This window comes from Rhinatrema bivittatum, chromosome 6, assembly GCF_901001135.1.
Source record: "Rhinatrema bivittatum chromosome 6, aRhiBiv1.1, whole genome shotgun sequence".
Classification (NCBI taxonomy): domain Eukaryota; kingdom Metazoa; phylum Chordata; class Amphibia; order Gymnophiona; family Rhinatrematidae; genus Rhinatrema; species Rhinatrema bivittatum.
This window is the reverse complement of record NC_042620.1, coordinates 72,487,794-72,504,759: the sequence shown is the minus strand read 5'-3', so window position 1 is coordinate 72,504,759 and position 16,966 is coordinate 72,487,794. Positions and strand designations below refer to the sequence as shown.

The following is a 16,966-nucleotide window of genomic DNA, read 5'->3' as shown; positions in this document are numbered from 1 at the left end:
GCATAATTTGCATCTCACCAAGGAATACACAAGCTACTGCAGTACATACTGTAGTATGCACATACCAGCCTGATCTCAGACTGTGGGATCAATGAAATTGTCTGCAGGTATTGTGCTAAAAATGGCCGCTCTCTCTCTCTCTCCTGCACTGCCAGCAGCAATACTGTGCTGAAGGGTGATTGGACCTCTCTTTCATCCAAACAGATTCCTCCTATTTGGAAAGAGGGCCAATCAGCTTAGCTAAGGGAGGAAATTCAAAGCAATTCATCGAGAACCAACTCTGGGCACACTGCCGATATTTGCTACTGATATCTAGGGGCCAGAAGGCAAACCCACTGGCGCTGTTGCTGCAGAAAAGCAAATTCTTCGATTAATGGCCATCCATGCCTTCATTTAATTTCATTATATTCCGCTTTTTTGGCACTTCAAAGTCGATTACATTCAGGCACTATAGGTATTAGATTTGTAAACTACAATAACTTACTGGAACTAGCCTCGGCTAAAAGGCAGAAATGTGTCTATTTTGTTTTCCTATGGTACTACATGGATTCAATCAAGGCAGAAGGTCAAGGCGGGCAGACTCGTCTAGAGTAATAACAGGGGCTGAGTGGGAAACGCATGGAAATGGTGTCCAGTACTTTTTTTATTTTTTTTTAAAGCAGAACCACACTATTGCCTATTTTACTATTGACATTAACCTTTCAAGTTTCATTATGCAAAAGTTCCTGTAATTAACATTTTAATTAAAACAGCTTGGCTGCACAGCTTTTATCAAACCAAAGCACAAAAACTGATTCTATATTATACTTATTTCCATCGATAGGGATCTAATTTGTGAAAAATCTAGTAAGGAAATAAAGACTGCACTTGACTGTTATTGATGTCCTGTCTAATACTTGTGTGAAAATTACTCAGTTACATTTTGTAGCTGCAATATATATATATTTTTTTTTAATTATTTGGCCTATAAATGTCATAATTTGGGCCCAGAATTTGTTCAAACACAATCCACTTCATAAAGTATTTCCTTCCATTTTGTGCCTATGGCAAAAAGATCATTGAAAATAAGGCCCCCCCATTTTTGCTACTGGCCCACAAGGGCTCATAACATGCATAGTGGTACCAGAGAATCGCTTCACCAATTCCAAAAGGTAAAATCCCAGAATCCAACAACAGATCAGACCTGGGTTCTGATGGAAAAAAGCTAAAATGATTGTGATAGGCTTTCAATGCTACGTGTCATTATGCATGTGCCTTCAGAATAAGAACCGGAAGGAATCATAGGAGGAAAAGCATTCTTGTAATATACGCCTCATTCGTTTCAAATGCTACCCCACCTCCAAATGAGGAATGCAAAGACGTTATAATGTAATCATCTGAATGGGATTTGTTGTATTTTTTGTTTTACCTCTTCCTGGTCCAGCATTTGTTGTTTTAGCTTCTCAGCCAGCTGACTCTGCTGGTTAATTTCATCATCCTATAACAACAAGTGACATGTTTAGCATTTTTGTAATTCTGACTTGACAGCTGCTGTATAATTCAGTCAGATGTTTAACTCAGAAAATTTGTCTATACAGTGGAGAGTTTTTCATATGCAATGTGTACATTGTTTCTTTTCCCTTATCAGTAGTAGCGTCCAGACAAACTTCAAGCATAAGCTTAGGTAAAAAAATAATGCTCAAAAAAACCTGCAAATCAGTTTGCAGAATGGCATACCTTATACTCACGAATTTCATTTTCTCCAGCTTTTAGAACAGAAAAAAACTGAAGGAAAATTCACTTGGCTTTCTGAATTTCTCTAGCCATACTGTTGCCCTAATTGTAACATCTATGCACAAAAACCTGAATTCTCAAATTTTTATAGTAGATATACCCAAGTGCAGAAGTTCTAAGTGAATTACTGAATTACCGCAGCATAGAGAGTTACAAACACACGTAGTTCAACTAGTCTACAACATAATTCATATAATGCATTACACTCTGTATGTATAGAATTTAATACCAGTTGGAACAAAAGATGATCATAAAAATCTGTCCATAGTACATAGCAAACATTACCATAATACTACTATAACTTGCAATGTGAATACAATGCAGTTGCTTCTCTCTACAATAAAATGTACTTCCATCTTCTTTATCAGGAGGTAATCAAAATAAATCTCTTCTCATCCCATGAGGCTCCAAATATTGCCAGGACTGGACTCGTATGTAAGAGGAATGGCTACAAATTCTTTACTATTTTACTTACTACTTTGCTTATTTTGAGGTTTTAAGGATTAGCAGCTGTGGAAAATCATTAAGTACAGCTTCAGAGATCAACCTGAGCAGTGGTGAAATGATATTTTTGTGGTTAGACCACTGTCATTTGAAAAGCTTGCAAGCTCCAGGCATCTAACCGTGCAAGGCATCTATGGTCAGGTGAGATCAGAAGATTAGGCTGCCACAGTATTTCCCTACTGTTCTCCTTTCAGACAGAAAATGACTAGGACTGTGTATCTTCATGAATCCTCTCTCTAATCAATGCATTGTAGGTTGGCAGGCAACTTGATGCAATATTTTATGAGGCAAGATTCAGAAACCTGCTTAGCTCAGAGGTGCAGCATAATAAGCCTTGGGGAACATGAAGGTAGCTGCCAGCATCATAGACCTCCCTTCTCTGCTTCTTTCTCCCACCCTCTCCCCTTCCCATCAATGTGATCGCCTTCACTATAAGCAGCCGCAGCTGGGACCCACATGATTGAAAAAAAGATAAACTTCAGTTTTCCAACTGCAAAAATACTGTCCAGCATTTTTTGTGCTACTGCTTGCATTTGTTAGTCGTTAGTGGTATAAAAAGCATACATAAGTTTAAAATTACTGAATAAAAAGGTGCAACAGGGAGAGCAAACTATGTCGGTCTCTTTACTGGCAATCTGCACAAACAGAAAAAGAAATGGGGGTAAGTTTAAAAAAAAATGGTTTTAAAGTAGTTGAAAGAGCACAGCTTGCATTACAAACCACCAAGATATATTCACTAAAATCTATCATCTATGCCGTGCAAAACACTACTGTTTATGTGTAACTTTAGAATCTATTTTTGATGCAGACTTTCACATTTATGAATGAGGCTGCCTTCCTTGCACAACAGACAGAAAAGCATTTGGCTCAAATTCGCCCCCTGCATTTTCCGCCCAGGAGTTAAATTCTGCTCAGAGAGCATATTGGCCCATCTAGAACGATGCGGAAATGTTTTAGTAACACAGCAGATTTGTCATTGCTGGAATACCATTAGCAGTTAGGATTGACCTCTCTGCTCAACCTTGCCTCTAAGGGAGTATTTGCTTTTTCTTTTCATGTGACAAAAGCTTCCATTACCAAGGCAACTCGCAGCCGTCTTCATTTTCTGTGCCTTTTCTTTAACCTATTATCATTTTCCCTTGTAAAAAGCCATCTATCAACCTCTACCTGATTATTTTAGATAGTTACCTCTTATTTATGGATATGAACGGCATTTCTTTCAATTGAACTGAGCAGTTATAATCAGGCAAATGAAAAATATCAATCCTCTTACTTTGTTACCTTAGCATCTATATGCCCCCCCTCAACTATTGCCTGAGGTTATATTTATATCCGTCTGAGTTTAAGAGCACCTAACCAGCTCTCAGCCCCTTGCTAATTTTCTCTCCTCAACCTTTTTGAGCTAAATGCTGCTTCTGACACCAACCACCTTCTCTCACATCACCTTTAGAACTAGACTGCAGTCTCCAGCCGTCTCCCAAAAAGTCTTCATTATGTTGCCTGAAAATTCTCCTCCTTTCTGATAACCTTTAGCTCATTTGGCACTTCCCTAGCAAGAGAGGGTCTCTCAGAATGACAGATGTGCCAAGTCCAATAACAAGTAGGAAAAGCATGCAGAGGCATGGCTTGAGGATGCTTCCCAATACAGATTTGCAGAAGGGGGTATTAGGGCTCCTACATTACATTTATTTACTAAAAACATTTATAGTCAGTATATAACAAATCTATTGAGCTAAATGGTTACAACATATTAAATAACATTCAAAGTGAAATAATAAAACATTGAAATACCACAAACAATAATCCAGGACTTAGCACTTGCCCTCAGCTACTAACTACGTCACCAAAAGCTTCCTGAAACAAAAAGGCTTTTAACTTCTTTCTAAAAACCTTAATATCTGTAATATCACGTAATGAAGATGGCAATGAATTTCACATGGCAGGACCTCTTACTGAAAATGCTCATTTCCTAACCTTTGACAAATGAATAGCATTAAAAAAGGGAATTTCAAAATAACCCAAATCTTGAGAGTGCAAGGTTCTACCTGAAACATAAGGCGTTAATTTAGCTAAATAACTAGGATGGAACCAAAAAACAAACCGGAAGCAGATCCAAGATGGCTGTGTAGCAAACAGATGAAACAAGGTCGGTGTATGGAAAATGTTATTCTGACAAGATTCGAGCTCGACTCTGGCCGAGTTTCGCTCTCTTCTGAAGAACTGCCTCAGGGGCTACTAAAACTCAAATTAAAACACACATATATAAGTCAAACAACATGCATAAGTGCATGAACATTAAAGGAAACTGAAAATATAAAAAAATATAAAAAAACAAATCATTAAACAATTATGATTATATAGATAAAAAATGACTCACAAAAACATATGCGTGAGAAGACATCATAATGGCACATAACAGGAACATGAATTAAAAAATCAAGCAAAAAAGCAAAGGGATTTATAAACAAGTACAAAGGTCATAAATGTCTATATGGAGCCATATTGTTTGAATACAATGAGGTGAACAGTGGTATATGAATAACGAAATTGTTAAAAATACAACTTGGTGTTAGTGCAGAGCATGTCAAGAGAACAATAGATAAGATAATAAAATGGTTAAAAAGTAAAATTAAAAAATACTAAATTAAAAGTTAAATAAAGTGGTGACTTTACTAATAAAAGGAAAAATAAAATATCTTTGAGTAAGAATGAAAAATCAAAAATTAAAAAGGAAAAGGGACCGCTTACTACAAATCAGCTGGGTAGAAATTGGGAGGTTGAATTCCCACTCTTTCTGTCCCTCTATACAGTCAAAGCATTTATATTCGGTTTGAATCCTTTGAATAATAAAATAGATTAAAAACATTAAGCAATAAAAAAAATCATAAAACATAAAAACAAGTGATGGAAATGCTGGTCAAAAAGTGGAATATTAAAGTGCTTGTAGGAATATATGGGTAAGTATAATGATGTCCCAGCGTTTACGTTGGCGAAGAATAAAAATAAAATATCGCAAATAGTGTCAAATCAAAAATTTCCATTATTAGTATATATACATGAATATTTGCACACTTTAATGTGTTAAAACGCGTTGGGGCAACCCCGCATACCTTAGTATTGCAGCTGTATGTGTAATCTGGACCATAGAATCAATCTTGGCTGAGAAAATGTTAATCCCAAAAATCTTTTGAGACTCAGTCTTTTATTAACCTTGTCTATACTAGACACCATAGCAAAAACTGAAACCAAAACACAAACGCAATTTGCACTATATTCAAATTGCGTTTGTGTTTTGGTTTCAGTTTTTGCTATGCTGGCTAGTATTTTATTATTCAAAGGATTCAAACAGAATATAAATTATTTGACTGTATAGAGGGACAGAAAGAGTGGGAATTCAACCTTCCAATTTCTACCCGGCTGACTTGTAGTAAGTGGTCCCTTTTCCTTTTTAATTTTTCATTCTTACTCAAAGATTTTTTATTTTTCCTTTTATTCGTAATTTCCTTTGCAATTTAGTCACCACTTTAACTTTTAATTTAGTATTTTTTAATTTTACTTTTTACCCATTTTATTATCTTATCTATTTATCTATTATTCTCTTGACATGCTCCGCACTAACAAGTTGTATTTTTAACAATTTCGTTATTCACACATCACTGTTCACCTCATTGTATTCAAACAATATGGCTCCATATAGACACTTATGATCTTTATACTTGTTTATAAATCCCTTCGCTTTTTTGCTTGATTTTTTATCCATGTTCCTGTTATGCGCTATTATGATGTCTTCACATGCATATATGTTTTTGTGAGTCATTGTTTATCTGCAAATCATTATAATTGTTTAATGATTTGGTTTTTTAGATTTTTTATATTTTCAGTTTCCTTTAATGTTCACGCACTTATGCATGTTTGACATATATGTGTGTGTTTTAATTTGAATTTTAGTAGCCTCTGAGGCAGTTCTTCAGAAAAGAGCAAAACTCGGCCAGAGTCTGGCTCGAATCTTGTCAGAATAAAGTTTTCCATACAACGACCTTGTTTCATCTGTTTGCTAAATAACTAGGGCCATTCAATTTGATAGTTTTGAACAATAACAAATACATCTTAAATTCAATACACTGTTGAGGAGACAACCAATGTAATTTGGGCTTACAAAATCCCACAGGGATCTTCCCAAAACCAATCGAGCTGCAGAATTTTGTAGTATATGTAACACTCGAAGATAAAAATTAGGGAGACCAATGAAAAGAATGTTTCAATAATCAATCGAAGAAAGAACAATTGAACTAATGTACGAAAATCATTTGCGTAAAAAATATAATGTACATGATGCAAAGTCCATAATTTTAAAAAACCTGATTTCAAAATAGTTTGAAGTTGGGGTTTAAAAGATAAATAAGGGTCAAATAAAACACATAAGTTCCTAACAGTTAGATAATTAGAATATTAATTCCATTATTTACAATAGGACAATTAGAAAAATCATAATTCGACCCCTTAATTTCAATTAACACACAAAGAGAGTGAAGATAAGAACATAAGAACATGCCATAATGGGTCACACCAAGCCCAGCATCTTGTTTCCAACAGTGGCCAATCCAAGCCATAAGAACCTGGCAAGTACCCAAAAACTAAGTCTATCCCCCATGCTACTGATGCTAGTAATAGCAGTGGCTATTTTCTAAGTCAACTTAATTAATAGCAGGTAATTGACTTCTCCTCCAAGAACTTATCCAATCCTTTTTTAAACCCAGCTACACTAACTGCACTAACCACATCCCCTGGCAACATATTCCAGAGTTTAAGTGTGTGTTAAGTAAAAAAGAACTTTCTCAGATTAGTTTTAAATGTGCCACATGCTAACTTCATGGAGTGCCCCCCCTAGTCCTCCTATTATCCGAAAGAGTAAATAACCAATTCATATTTACCAGTTCTAGACCTCTCATGATTTTAAACACCTCTATCATATCCTCCCTCAGCTATCTTCTCCAAGCTGAAAAGTCCTAACCTCTTTAGTCTTTCCCCTATCATTTTGGTTGCTCTTCTCTGTACCTTCGCCATCGCAACTATCTTTTTTGAGATGCGGCGACCAGAATTGTACACAGTATTCAAGATGCGGTTTCACCATGGAGCCATACAGAGGCATTATGACATTTTCCATTTTATTCTCCATTCCCTTTCTAATAATTCCCAACATTATTTGCTTTTTTGACTGCTGCAGCACACTGAACCGACGATTTCAATGTGTTATCCACTATGATGCCTAGATCTCTTTCTTGGGTGGTAGCTCCTAATATGGAACCCAACATTGTGTTTCTGTAACATGGGTTATTTTTCCCTATATGCATCACCTTCTACTTATCCACATTAAATTTCATCTGCCATTTGGATGACCAATTTTCCACTCACAAGGTCTTCCTGCAATTTATCACCATCCACTTGTGATTTAACTACTCTGAATAATTTTGTATCTGCAAATTTGATTACCTCACTCGACATATTCCTTTCCAAATCATTTATAAATATGTTGAAAAGCAAAGGTCCCAGTACAGATCCCTGAGGCACTCCACTGCCCACTCCCTTCCACTGAGAAAATTGTCCATTTAATCCTACTCTGTTTCCTGTCTTTTAACTAATTTGTAATCTATGAAAGGATATTTATTTATTTATTTATTTTAAGTTTTTCTATACCGGCATTCGCGATAAATATCGCATCATGTCGGTTCACAATTAACAAGTGGATAGGAACAAAATCAAAAAATAACATTTAGTAATAAATAATAATAATAATAATAGTAGTAAAAAACAATAGATCAAGAGAAGGCTAAGGAATGCAGTTACAATAAAACAAGGGAATAAAATAACTTGGATCTGAGAAAAGAAGCAGGGGTTTAAATTAAAAGAATATATATGCCAGTCAATGTGCCACTTATATTGCCACTTATCCCATGACTTTATAATTTTTCTAGAAGCTTCTCATGAGGAACTTTGTCAAATGCCTTCTGAAAATCAAAATACACTACATCTACCAGTTCACCTTTATCTACATGTTTATTAACCCTTCAAAAAAAATGAAGCAGATTTGTGAGGCAAGACTTGCCTTGGGTAAAGCCATGCTGACTTTGTTCCATTAAACCATGTCTTTCTATATGTTCTGTGATTTTGATATTTAGAATGATTTCCACTGTTTTTCCTAGGACTGAAGTCAGGCTAACTGGTCTGTAGTTTCCCGGATTGCCCCTGGAGCCCTTTTTAAATATTGGGGTTACATTAGCCACCCTCCAGTGTTCAGGTACAATGGATGATTTTAATGATAGATTACAAATTTTTACTAACAGATCTGAAATTTCATTTTTGAGTTCCGTCAGAACCCTGAGGTGTATGACTGGTAAACAAAGTTTTTATTTCTTTCAGGCTTTTTGGTGTTCCAAATAGATTTTTGATGCTGATCACAAATATTACTTTGAAATTTGAACATCACATAAAGGTTTTGAGAAACAGCCAATTTTGTGTTACAATAATTGTAAAATTTTAAAACAATTTCATGTACATATATTTTCTTGCAGGAAAGTAGTTTATGATTTTTAAAATTTGTCATATTTTTGATGGCCATAAGCAACATAACATGAAACAGAGACTAACTTTTTAAAAAATACACCAAGAAACTCTGCCTGATCATGCCAGAACTTGCTCAGGCAAGCCCCAGCTCAGCTGCAAGATTCCAACTTGTTTCCATAACGACGCAGCCTTATATAAGCAGCAGCAATGAGTACTCTCCTATGCAATGTCTGTGTGAATGAGCGAATCGTATCACTAAAACTGTTGAGTTTAAAGCTTGTGGATTTAATTTCATATACTTTATGAAATGTCGCGCCAATGTCGTCATAGCCGTGACATGTTTTGTTACATCTGTGGTGAGTTTACTCTGAAAGCACAGAAAAGAAATACGACTGCACTCATTAAGAAGGCACACGAGTTATACTTCAGGTGCAAAATTGGTGACCAGGACAGAGCATGGGCTCCTCATATATGTTGCGCATCTTGTGCCAGTAGTCTGCGAGCTTGGCTGAAATGTGTGCTACCATCCATCATTGTTTCTGGTGCCAACATTGCCATTATAGCTTATGCCGCTACAGACACGTAACAATGCTTAATGTATATCATACTTTTCTTGCAAACGGTACATGATATAGACATAATAAATGCATATTTGTGTTCAGCTTGTTAAAATCTACTTGTTTCACTGAAGGCTGTAGAGGAAACAAAATGTTCCCAGAAATTTGTTTACCAGTGTATACATCCGGTCCACATGATATACTACTCTTCAGTTTGTCAATCAGGCCTACCACATCTTCTAGGTTCACCGTGATTTGGTTCAGTCCATCTGAATCATTACCTGTGAAAACCTTCTCCAGTAGGGGTACCTCCCCAACATCCTCTTCAGTAAACACCGAAGCAAAGAAATCGTTTAATCTTTCCATAATGGCCTTATCTTCTCGAAGTGCTCCTTTAACCCCTCGATCATCTAACGGTCCAACTGACTCCCTCACAGGCTGTTTCAGATACATTTAATAAAGTTTTTACTGTGAATTTTTGCCTCTACGGCCAACTTCTTTTCAAATTTTCTCTTAGCCTGTCTTATCAGTGTCTTACATTTAACTTGCCAACGCTTATGCTTTATCCTATTTTCTTCTGTTGGATCCTTCTTCCAATTTTTGAATGAAGATCTTTTGGCTAAAATAGCCTCTTTCATCTCACCTTTTAACCATGCCAGTAATAGTTTTGCCTTCTTTCCACCTTTCTTAATGTATGGAATACATCTGGACTATGCTTCTAGGATAGTTTTTTGTTGTTTTTTTTTTTTTTAACAATGTTCACACCTCGTGCACACTTTTTACCTTTGTAGTTGCTCCTTTTTTTTTTTTTTAATTCTTTATTTCTGAATTTTCACATTTCAAATATACAGAAATATACAATGGATTCTACATAAACCCTTTTTTCCTTCCATTCTCAAAACAATTCAAGGAAATACAAATTATGTATTGTATATCTAAAATAAGAATTTAAGCAAATTTAATGCAAGAAATAATAGAGACTATAAAGGAACATAGGATTTTCTAGGAGATATAAACTAAGATAAACACAATTGTCAAGCCTACATATCAAGCTGGGTATTTAATCAGCCATTTGATACATGCTCATCACCCTGTAGCATCTCTACAGATGGTATATCAATAGGCACTGGAGTTGATGCAGTAGGTTGTTGAGCATCTAAAAATTTCTGAAGTTGTTCAGTTTGAAAAAAAACATATTCATAGTCCCCTTTTTTGATCTCGCATCTGCAAGGGTAGCGTAGAAAAAAGGAAAAACCTAATGAAATTACTTTTGTTTTTAAAAGAAGAAATTCTGTACGCCTTATCCTTGTGACGGGAGCCAAATCTGGGCACAATTTGACTATTTGACCATGAAAAGAAGTGGGAAATTTTTGAAAGTATTTTTTCATTAAAATACCAATATCTTTCACAGCAATAAGTGAAACAAGTAAAGTGTTTCTATGTATAACATCAAGTGTCGAATCTTCTAAATAATTTGTAAGGTTAGCTGGAATTGTAGCTCTTTTTAAGAAAAAATGACACGTATTTATTAAGGGAAGTTCTTCCTCTGAAAAGGATAATACCTCTCTAAGATATTTTTGGAAAGAGGTATATGGAGATTCTCCCAAAACCTGAGGGAACTTTGTTATTCTAATATTTAGATGGCGAGATCTATTCTCCAATAATTCTAATCGATGGGAAGAAGTTAACTGATATTTAATAACCATTAAATTTAATTTCTGCAAAGATTGTATTTTTTCTTCATTTTGATTTACTTTCCGTGATATTACCTCATGTTTTTCCAAATTTAATTGCACATTCTTTTGATAGTCCGATGACATTAAGTCCATCTTTTTTTCCAACCTTATTACTGCATTACTCATACTTTTAACTGCATCCCAGATTGCCTCGAGAGTTACCTTTTCAGGCCTTGTTGTCAATCGCTCCAGTTCTTCCAAATTCGAGGAACTTATACCCTCCTGCCCTTCCTTTTCTTCCTTCTCTAGGATGATTGGTTGGGCTACCTGTTCATCGTTAAAGCATTGGACCGGGGGAGGTCTGGTATCCAGGCTAAGAGAAGCCTCTTCCAAAGAGCTTCCTGTTTCTCCTAACAAGGAAGCTACACCTGGGTCTTCGGCACTCTTTTTCCCCAGCTGAATAAGAAATTTCTGAATTTCCTGCTGCGTTGAGGTTGAGGGCACCGGCTCTGAAGGGAAAACCCGGATTTTCCCCTTCCTCTTTGCAGGCATGATAGAAATAGGGAAGTCAAAAATTTCCTTATATGATGCAGTTCCTTTTAACCTGATAATTATTTGAAAAATTCAAAACTCTGAAATCCTTTTCCTATTAATAACTCAGTCAATTACAGGCAAATTCGGGTGAAGTCGGGCAAAGTCGCGCGCGCCCAAGGGGCGCACGCAGCTTCGGCGACGCGCCGTAGGGAAGGCGCTATTTGTAGCAGGTCTTCCGGCGCCTCCCTATGACGTCGCGGGGGACCCGGCGTCCGACTCTCCCAGAGAGAAAAAAAAAAGGTAAAGTTCAAGTTTTTACCACAAGCGAGTATCAGGAGTCTCTGAGGGTTCTCAAGGGAAGGCGCTATTTGTAGCAGGTCTTCCGGCGCCTCCCTATGACGTCGCGGGGGACCCGGCATCCGAATCTCCCAGAGAGAAAAAAAAGGTAAAGTTCAAGTTTTTACCACAAGCGAGTATCAGGAGTCTCTGAGGGTTCTCAAGGGAAGGCGCTATTTGTAGCAGGTCTTCCGGCGCCTCCCTATGACGTCGCGGGGGACCCGGCGTCCGACTCTCCCAGAGAGAAAAAAAAGGTAAAGTTCAAGTTTTTACCACAAGCGAGTATCAGGAGTCTCTCTGTAGTTGCTCCTTTTAGTTTTTTCTATTTTTCTCATTTTATCAAAGTTTCCCTTTTGAAAGTTTAGCGCTAGAGCCGTGGATTTGCACACTGTCCCCCTTCCAGTCATTAATTCAAATTTGATCATATTATGATCACTATTGCCAAGCGGCCCCAACACCATTACCCCTCTTACCAAATCCTGTGGCTCCACTGAGAGTTAGATCTAAAATTGCTCCCTCTCTCGTCTGTTCCTGAACCAATTGCTCCATAAAACTGTCAATTATTCCATCCAGGAACTCTCTCTCTCTAGCATGTCCCGATCATACACTTACCCAGTCAGTATTGGGGTAACTGAAATCTCCCATAATTACTGCGCTACCAATTTCGTTAGCTTCCCTAATTTCTCTTAGCATTTCACTGTCCATCTCACCATCTTGGCCAGGTGGCAGTAGTATAAATCTATCACTATATTCTTCCCCAACACACAAGGGATTTCTACCCATACAGATTTGATTGTGCATTTAGTTGCATGCAGGATGTTTATCCTGTTGGACTCTGCCATCCTGGACATAAAGCGCCACGCCGCCTCCCGGATGCACCTGATTTCCCGCGGTTTGCGCCTTTGAAATTCGGGGGGACCCGAATTTTATGTTAGCGTGCGCTAACATTTTTTTTTTTACCCGAGTTAGTGTGATACCACAAAGAAGAAAATTCGCCAAGGATAATTTTTTGAGGGTAGTAAGAAAGAAAGGATTTGAACCACTGAAGAGCTGTTCCTAAAATACCAATGTGCAAAAGTGTTGATAGAAGGATGGTGCAGTTGATGTATCTTCAAAACTGTCTCTGAGGTAAAGAATTACTTTTATTAATAGAATCATGAGCAAAATCTTGAATAGAAAAAAACATTAGCAGAAGAATATTTACATGAAACTCTCTTATGAATGACAGAAAATAATTGTCTTGGGTGACTTAAGGAATTAGACAAGCAGACCTTAAAATATGCTCTCTTTGCCATCTCAAAACATTGTATCTCCGGCGTAAAGATAAATAATGGGTGCAACTTCAAGCTGACTGCTGCTTACCATCAGTGTCTCTCAGTTTGGCGAAAGCATTGTTTCATATATCGGAATTCATTATATCATATCAGGGAACCCTTGGTCTCTGCCACTTTGAATATTTACATTGAAGAGAAGCAATTTTGTCAAAGATATTATTTAATGTTTGAATCAACATATCAGTTGACAAACCAGACAAGGCTGTATCAAAAGAGCTAAGGACCTGCTCCCATTCATATTTAAAACATTCAGAATCAATAGGAACTCTAAATTGCTCACTACTTATAGGCCTAAAATATTTTCCACATTGACAGCAAATGAAATAAAATAATGATTGGACCAAAGGACAGGATGTATTGCCACATCATTAATTACACCCTGAAATTGACTAGACACTATCAATAAATTTAAAATATGAGCCCTCTTGTCAGTTGCTGTAGTAATCAGTTGGGTGAGCTGTAAACTATCAAGCCCTTCATAAAAACCTACAAACTGGAATGTGGCTTACAATCCGGATGGATGTTTAAATCTCCAGTTAAGATTTTTTCAGAGAAGTTAAGAAAAATCTAACATAAAAGTGGGTTCTTACAAATGACACCTGGAGGGCAGTAAAGAACAGCTAGCAACCAATCCTGAAGTCTCGTCACCACACATTCACATTTATTACCAATAGTCACAGGAGTCAATTTTAATGGCAAACTTCCCTTATAAAACAAAACTCCTCATCCCCTTTTCTTATTTATCCAAACATCCTGATAGGAGTACTCTACAGGGCAAAAAATTCACAAGGGGCAAGTCACATGAAGACAACCAGGTCTCACAATTAAATAATATCCAAATTTCCCTCCGCTAGTAATGTTGAAAGCATATGTTTTACCTTGCAGCGAACAAGCATTGATGTAAGCAAACAACAAAACCAGATTAATCTGTATAGAACCCCAACAGAGCAACCGACTCTTGGGGGACAAATGAGCTCCACTCTCTATGCTTAATGGAAGAAAAACTAAGGGATACCACCCTGGAAAAAAGGATTGTACCTACCCTATCCACTTACTATAGAAATATAGAAGGAAGCCATAAAAAAAAAAAGTGTATAAAATCCTAGCCATAAGCCCTAAAGAACTACTAGAAACCAACTAAGAAAAAACTTAAATGAAGGATTCAGTGAAAGGCTCAACCATGAGACCAGCAAAGGGGCACAGCCCTTTGCCATGGTCCTTCGCTGATGACCCGCCACCTGCGGGCCTGTCTTTTTAACAGCCCTACAGGCCTCCCAGAACGATGTCAGTGGCAGGGGATGAAGCTTCCCGCTGGCGATCTCCTTCGGATCAAAACTTTCAGCACTGCAGACTCAGGCACTCAGGTGATGTGCAAGTGCAACTGGGATAAGTACAGGCTATGCCTCACTCTGTGTGTGTCTAGCATCTTATGTGCCCTAAGATGCTAGCACTCAATGTGCCCTAGCATCTTAAGCTAGGGCACATTGGGTACAACCCCAAGTTCTCAAGTTTATTCTAACTGCTCTTCTTAATACTTGCATTGTGCCAAGGCTAGCTTCCTTCTGGAACTCACAGGGTGTAATATTTGAAGGCAATATGTCAAGGTGTGCTCGAAAGTTCTTTTTAAATCAGGTCAGCAGCACCCAAGATAATTGGGATTATTTTTTCTGCCACATTCTGAAGTTCTCTGATTGCTTCTCTTGGTACTTGATTATCATCACTCTCCATTACGCAGTACAGAATAGTCACTTGATACTGACATTTCTATTAATAATGCCACTCTTGTGTTTATCTCCTTTACCACTATGTCTGTGTGCATCTCTCTCTCTCTCTTGCCCACTCTTCCTTCCCTGTGAGTGTCTGATCTCAAACCTGTGCTCTAGTATATAACACAGCCAAGGGGGGCAACAGTACAACAGATAACAGAATTTAGAACACACTGACTTTTCTGTTTATGTCTGATTTTTTCCTATGCCATATTATGCCACAAACCTTATCATCCAGCTGTCTGTAAAGGCTGGTAATCTCCTTTTCATACTTCGTCTTCTCTTCTGTTGAAATGTTGGCAACAGCAGGCACAATGTTGTCAATGATGGGTGTGTTATCACAGGGCTCCAAGTTCTTTTGATCTTTTGCACAGATCTGCTCCTCTTCAGGTACAGCTTCCCCTGCAGAAGAAAAATGTGTTACTTTGAAGGAGAATGTTCCAATGCATTCCAGAGACATCAACTCTAAAGTGAACCCACGCTATGGTAGACCTTTTGCATAAAGATCAGGCCCATGTGATAAGCACATGCAAGAAAGACATTATAACACTCCAGAATGACCTATGGCTTATATAAAACATTTTCTTGGGTTTTTTGTTTTGTTTTTTTTTTAACTTGTATGTACATAAGATATATGGTATATAAGACTTAGTATGTAATAATATTATAGAAAAGTTATCAGTCAAACAAGTTACTTGTATATTTGACTTGATACAGCTTTGCTAGAAATAAAATGTTTTCTAATTTTCTAAATATGTTAATATGACTGTAAAATGCAGTCTGCTAACTCAGCATATGCAGGACATATAATAGCTCAGACAAGGATGTTTATAACATACTTATACACACAACAAATAGAAAACCATGTGTACTATGTTGAATTCAAACTGTCCATAAACTGAAATGGAAAAACTACATTCAGCATTACTGCTTGGTTTTTTATGTTTTTTTTGTGAACCTAACTTTTAAATTATCTTAACGACATGTGGATTCACAATCAATGCAAAACTCATGAATGTTACAAAAACTAACACACTCATAAATAGCTCTTAACCAGGTGACCCACCACTTATCGTTGGAGTAAGCAGTAAGAAACTGGATCTACTTTCTGGGAGACGGGATGCTGGGGGCTCGATCTAGCATGCCACTTCTTATGTTCTGTGTTCCTACATATTATGCTGTAAGCTCATACCAAGCTGTTTATTAAAAATTAAGACAAATGGTCAAACTTAAGTTTTGAGTAGAGGGGACAAAAAAGCCTGTAAATCAGTTTGCCTCCATAAATTTGGAAATAGAGTATCTTGCTCAAGGATTTCATTTTCTACAATTTAATGGAGAAATAATCCTTCAGAAAAGAAGAGAGCATGCAAAAAAGATCTATAGATGCTGAATTTCAAATTTTTAGAATGATTGGGACATTTAAGTGTGACAGAAAAGCTATGGCACCTCCTAATACCTACGTCCAAAACTGGGCCATTGCTTTTTGCACTAATCCTTCTAGAAGTCAGAATCTCTCTGGAGCCAGGAAAGATCAATATTGCTAGAAAGCTATTTGAAGAAGCAATAAGCCCACAGAAATAATCACTTAAAGCTAATGACAATGATCAGGTAGATGTAGTAAAACCAAATAAGTCAAAACTTGTTTTACTGTGGAGCTCTAATTCCCTGAGCTAATGCCTAACTGCTGTGAAGGAACCTCTTCAGCTATCTTTAAAACTTTATTGAAATGAACACATGCTTGGAATAGACAGTACTATTTTTGGAATGCATAGGTGGTGTTTGAGGCATATTAAAAGAACTATTTTCTAATTACATGTCATTGCTCATGCTGAAGCAGCCCTCTCAACAAATACAGTTGTATTTTTATTTTTTTAAGATAAGCTATTACTGTGCATCCAGGTAATGAGCAATAATGAAATTAGCTA

General features: G+C 37.0%; 1 protein-coding gene across 1 annotated transcript in view; it reads right to left on the bottom strand.

The window, feature by feature from the left end:
* Positions 1–16,966, bottom strand: part of KIF5C (kinesin family member 5C) — a 269,359-nt gene that overhangs the window by 73,789 nt on the left and 178,604 nt on the right. Inside the window, exons 12-13 of the mRNA XM_029605443.1 lie at positions 15,268–15,443; positions 1,409–1,477 (exon numbers count right to left, since the gene is read on the bottom strand). Of these exons, the coding sequence (XP_029461303.1) occupies positions 1,409–1,477; positions 15,268–15,443 (245 nt within the window). The remainder of the gene's footprint in view (positions 1–1,408; positions 1,478–15,267; positions 15,444–16,966) is intronic.